The sequence below is a fragment of the Oncorhynchus kisutch genome, linkage group LG13 (genome assembly GCF_002021735.2).
Source record: "Oncorhynchus kisutch isolate 150728-3 linkage group LG13, Okis_V2, whole genome shotgun sequence".
Lineage (NCBI taxonomy): Eukaryota > Metazoa > Chordata > Actinopteri > Salmoniformes > Salmonidae > Oncorhynchus > Oncorhynchus kisutch.
In genome coordinates, this window is record NC_034186.2 from 50,697,433 (window position 1) to 50,703,307 (window position 5,875).

The 5,875-nt window shown below is 39.9% G+C and overlaps 1 protein-coding gene across 1 annotated transcript; it reads left to right on the forward strand.

Annotated features, from left to right (window-relative positions):
- Window positions 1–1,309: 1,309 nt before the first annotated feature.
- Window positions 1,310–5,239, forward strand: LOC116353092 (POU domain, class 3, transcription factor 2). Its single transcript, XM_031786511.1, has one exon. It carries the CDS (start codon window positions 1,854–1,856, stop codon window positions 2,982–2,984), a length of 1,131 nt encoding a protein of 376 aa, XP_031642371.1. The 5' UTR covers window positions 1,310–1,853; the 3' UTR covers window positions 2,985–5,239.
- The last annotated feature ends 636 nt before the right edge of the window (window positions 5,240–5,875 follow it).

Consider the following 5,875-nt stretch of genomic DNA (forward strand, 5'->3'; position numbering starts at 1 on the left):
TTCCCTACATTACTCATCTCATATGCATATACTGTACTCTATACCATCTACTGCATCTTGCCATCTTTATGTAATACATGTATCACTAGCCACTTTAAACTATGCCACTTTTATGTTTACATACCCTACATTACTCATCTCATATGTATATACTGTACTCGAGACCATCTACTGCATCTTGCCTATGCCGTTCTGTACCATCACTCATTCATATATCTTTATGTACATATTCTTTATCCTTTACACTTGTGTGTATAAGGTAGCAGTTGTGGAATTGTTAGGCTAGATTACTCGTTGGTTACTACTGCATTGTCGGAACTAGAAGCACAAGCATTTCGCTACACTCGCATTAACATCTGCTAACCATGTGTATGTGACAAATACAATTTGATTTGATTTGATTTAGTGTAGTTCTCCATAATCCAAACATGTTCAATTTGGTATTTCCAAACTACATCACCAAATTGTTCTACTAAACCTAAACCAAATAAAATAGTATCCAAACAAATATCTGAAAACTCATACCATTTCAGACCTGATTTTCATAGGTCTGAGATGGAAGCGTTTCACACACGCACATGCACACGCACACACAGTCCAAAACAACAATGACATCATAGTCAATGAACCGCGTTCCCATAGTTGGACATTATGCATTCCTGTTTTAAATGCATACTTCAACTATTAAACAATATATTATCACAAATTGTTTTGTTTTTTTATACAAGACTGCTATGTCTAGCTTATGATGTAAACAATTTGAGTCATAGCCTATTACTGAAAGTTATTATTGGAAGGTGTACACCTTCATATGTTCATGGCGCCAAGACTAGTTTGATTCTGTTGAATTATTATTGTACTTAGACTTATATTTGTATTGTCATACAATACATTCCAGTATGGCATTCTATCACCGCCATTGTATACAAACAGATCACGTAACACATGCACACTCAAAGTACTGTCAGTGGTACAACGCATGTATCTATACAGGTTCACAGTAAAACATGCTTTCAGTCCATGCAGTTTTGCCCATAAAAAAATAATTAAGCACTACAATAAGTTCAACAATGCAACCAGTACTGATCATCGCAATAAGTCTCAGTTACTCTCATTCGGCTATTCAATATCAAGGAATCCATTTCATAACTCATAGTATAAACCTAATAACATAATATATACATAACACATGTAACTGCAGCTATAGGCCTACTACTACCTTAAACAAAACTTTATCCTTGAAGAAAAAAAGTTTTCGCCCCAAACACTGAACGCCCAAAATATGACAATGCCCACACAATTATTGTAAGTATTAATAACATTTAATGTCTGAAAAAGTAAAACGTATAATAAAATACAAACACAATTTACTCAAAATAAATAGACGAAGATTTAGAGCCGTATTCATATATACATTACACAAAAGCATTTGAAGCATGCATCGCTCGAATGATCTGCAATCACGATAGTCATATATTGGTTTAAAACATTATCGTATTAATATGAGTAAATGCCTTACAGTTCCATTGAAAATCTCGGCCAGTGCATATCCCCTTTCCGTTTTCCATGCGGCACTCGGTCTCTCAAGTTTCAGAGGTGCCGCAGCATAACTCGCAGTTCTCTAGAAAGGGGTAGTGTTTGTTGAGACACTGCAACGTCCAATGAGAGGGATGTTGCCAGTAGCAACCACGTCCATCAGCCATTTCTGTCCAATGAACAGCGGGACGAGGCGGGGTGCAGGTGCGCGCCGCTGAGTCCACTTGGCAGAGTGCCTGGGAGACGCCTGTGGCAAAACAGTAACTGTCAAATGCAAGGTTCCTTTAATAAGAGCGATCAGTCCGGCTCCGAGAGTCATGGCGACCACAGCGTCTAATCATTACAATATCCTTACCTCCAGCGCATCCATTGTGCACTCGGAGCCCGGGAGCATGCAGCAAGCATCGGCGTACAGGGACGCGCAGACCCTGTTGCAGAGTGACTACTCATTGCAGAGCAACAGTCACCCGCTCAGCCACGCGCACCAGTGGATAACGGCACTGTCGCACGGAGAGGGAGCTCCGTGGTCAACCAGTCCTCTCGGCGACCAGGACATCAAACCCGCGGTGCAGGGCACCAGAGACGAGATGCACAGCTCCAACAACCTGCAGCACCAGCACCAGCCGCGACCGCCCCACCTGGTGCACCAGTCGCATGGGAACCACCACGACGCCCGAGCGTGGAGAACTACCGCAGCCCACATACCCAGCATGGCAACATCCAATGGCCAGAGCCTTATTTATTCACAGCCCGGATTCGGCGTCAACGGCCTGATTCCAGGCAGCGGACAGGGGATGCATCACCACAACCTAAGAGACGCACACGAAGACCACCACAGCCCGCATCTCAGCGACCACGGCCACCAGGCGTCCCAACACCAGCAACAGAGTCACCACGACCATTCGGACGAGGATACACCGACCTCGGACGACTTGGAGCAGTTCGCCAAGCAGTTTAAGCAGCGGAGGATCAAGCTGGGCTTCACTCAGGCTGACGTCGGACTCGCCTTGGGAACGCTGTATGGAAATGTGTTTTCCCAAACCACTATTTGCAGGTTCGAGGCCCTGCAGCTCAGCTTCAAAAACATGTGTAAGCTCAAGCCTTTGTTGAACAAGTGGTTGGAAGAAGCGGATTCCACCTCGGGCAGCCCAACCAGCTTGGACAAAATCGCTGCACAAGGGAGGAAAAGGAAAAAACGGACCTCTATCGAGGTAAGCGTAAAAGGGGCTTTGGAGACCCATTTCTTGAAGTGTCCTAAACCCGCAGCGGCGGAAATTACTTCACTGGCGGACGGTCTACAGCTGGAGAAAGAGGTGGTGAGGGTTTGGTTTTGTAACAGGAGACAGAAAGAGAAACGGATGACTCCTCCCGGTGGACCGCTTCCTGGAACGGAGGATGTGTATGGGGACACACCGCCACATCATGGAGTCCAAACACCGGTTCAATGAACAATAACGGATCACTATTAGACTTTTCCTGATTTGATTTATCCTGAAAATGATATATATTTCACTGGACTATGAGCGATAGTGGGTGTTTTATGTATAATAATAGCCTAGCCTATGGCATGAGTAGGCTACTTACACAATATCTGCATTGAATACCATTCAAAACCCAAATATCATTAGCAATGGGGTGGAAAATTGTTTTCTTCAAGAGCTAAGAAAACACATGTTCGAGGATTTGCCTTGCAATGTGACTCGACGCAGTTTCAAGGTGTAGTCCTATTGTGAAAAATATTTGGCGTGAAGGGAATTATCGTTTTAAACTAGCCTCGAGATTCTTAGCTAAAATGATTTACGTTCTCGACTTTTCTAGTGTATTCAACACATGGCGCTGCGTAATCATCATTGTTTTGTTCTGGACATGTGGGTCCGACAAGAAAAGTCTTCAGAGCTGCATTCGACAGATATAGCCTAAACGCCATTTCTCTGTCCCAGACACGCAGCTGGAGTGAGCATCGGCTGAGCAATGTGTGAGGGTTGATAATCTGTCAGTCATATTTTTCTAGTTAGTTTTGACATTCAACATTGCTTTGAGGCGTTTAGGAAAATTATTATGGGCCAAAGCTTTATTATTTTGCCTGTTACTTGTTATATCCCTATTATTATTATTATTATTATTATTATTATTGTCAAGAGCGGTTCGAAGGACCTCCTTGAATAATTGATACCACATAAATCGTAAGGTTTTGATATTCCGTTTGAACGCACACAAGAACACATCATCCTCCTCGTTCTCTCAATGATATCAGCACCTCTAAACACAAAAGGCTGCCAACACTGAGCTCCGCTCCACGCCACGCGGCCAGCAGCTAGCAGTCAGGTCACGGAAGGGCTACGTGGCGATGGAAACCTGGCACTTTTCTAGAGCAAGATATATCACCAAGTTTTTCACAGAACATTGTGATCAATTTTGTAAATATTGTATAACTTAACAGTCATGGCTTAGTTCCTTCTCACTGAGGCACTTTTTTTCTTTCGGTGTTTTCAAAACAAAAACAGGTTTTAGCTGTTTATTTTTTTATTCCAAATGGTTTTGACACAATTTTAGGTTTCAATAGCCTACCTTGTATTTTTATTTAAAGTTATTTGTAGCTGAAATTATGTTTGTTGTTTGAAGTGTAATGTGTTTGAGACGCATTTTATGTTAAATTCAGAGGCATTTCATTGATGTGAATTCAATTGGATTGGCAGAATTGACTTCACATGTTGTCCACCTGACATATTTTTGAATCAAATATATGCTTTAAGTAATTATGTTCTAATTGATTGGCAACTAAATAATGAATCAGCCCACAGATTGGCAAAGGAAGGCGATATGCTCGCTGAAATATATTTTATTTAAAAGATGTATTATTCCTTTACAAAAGGAAATAGATATTTAAGTAGCCTACATTTTATATCAACTTTTAAAAACAACGTAGGCCTTTTGTCAAAAACATGTCACCTGGCACCACATAATAATGATAATAATAATAAGAATAATATATTATTATTTTATTATTTATCATAGGTGAGGATTTTATTTTATCCTGCCATCTTCTTTTGTTTTGGTATCATTGCGATATGGGAATAATTATCAAATATTTTAATTTTATTATTTTGTTGTTGAGATTGTAATTTATTCTATAACGACTTTTATAGATGACACAAAGTACAATAGATATATAAATGCCATCGAAAAGGCTTATGGAATATAGGCTAGTCATAAGGGGGAGAGATAGTATTTTTTATTTCAGCAGGATTGCCATAGCCTATACCGTCAATGCTACGTGTATATACATGTTTTCTGATAACCATATATGGCTTGTTCTCCGTAGCTTTGTTTCATTTTATGCAAATTGTATCCAGGGACTTGTGTTCTTCTCATTTGGAAGCAGCTTGCCTAATCTTACTTTTTTTTTAAAGAAAAAAGGTCATGGCATTGATCATATTTCTTCTGTAGCTTGAATTAATCGACCAATCTTACAATTCTCTGAAAATCAAACTGTGGGATGTAAAAATTCGATGTTTTTTTTTGTTTTGTTTTTTTCCGCGTTTGTCACATTCACTTTTAATTGATCTGGATAAATCTGGGGGTTAAACACGCAGAGATGGTGATAGAAATATGTTTAGGTAATATTTCATCAGTTGATATGACATGAACAAAAACTTGCACATTTTTAAATAATGGGGTTGATATTAAAAAGCTTTTTTCAATGTCGAGATCTAATGTATATTTATTTAAAGCTAACATGGAAGATGCTCTTTCTGGCTATTTCCCACCATCTTTTTTTATTGTATTCTCATCAAAGGTTTTTTCGTAGTCATAACGTCATGGTGACGAATATGTTTCCTTTTGGGGTTTGCAAGAAGAGAGGCATGAAGTTGGTTAATACCATGTTGAAATTGAGAACAATAAGATTTTAATGTTTATCAGTTCATGGCCATGGCGCATTTGTATTATGCCAACCAAATGCTAAGACCTAATTAATGCAAGTTACAGTTTCACGACAGCTATGACATTTCTGTGCATTCGTTCATATTTACTGCCTATACAAAAATATTTAATATGAGCAAATAGGTGGTGAGCCTTGGCTATAGGGAAAATATACACTATAGGCCTATTTCGTTTCTGCACCCTCAACACCCTGTAGTCTTTTGTAGGCTAAATGTAGGCCTATGTTTGAATGTCCATTCCACAGGTCAAATGGACCACAACACCAATGAATCCATTCGAACATGGGTTCAAAATAATACAACTGCCCTCTATCGATCACAAGTCCTATTATGGCGTCTCAGTGGGCAGCGCTATTGGCAGCCCATTGAGGACTCCTCCATTTTGAAGTTGTCCATTT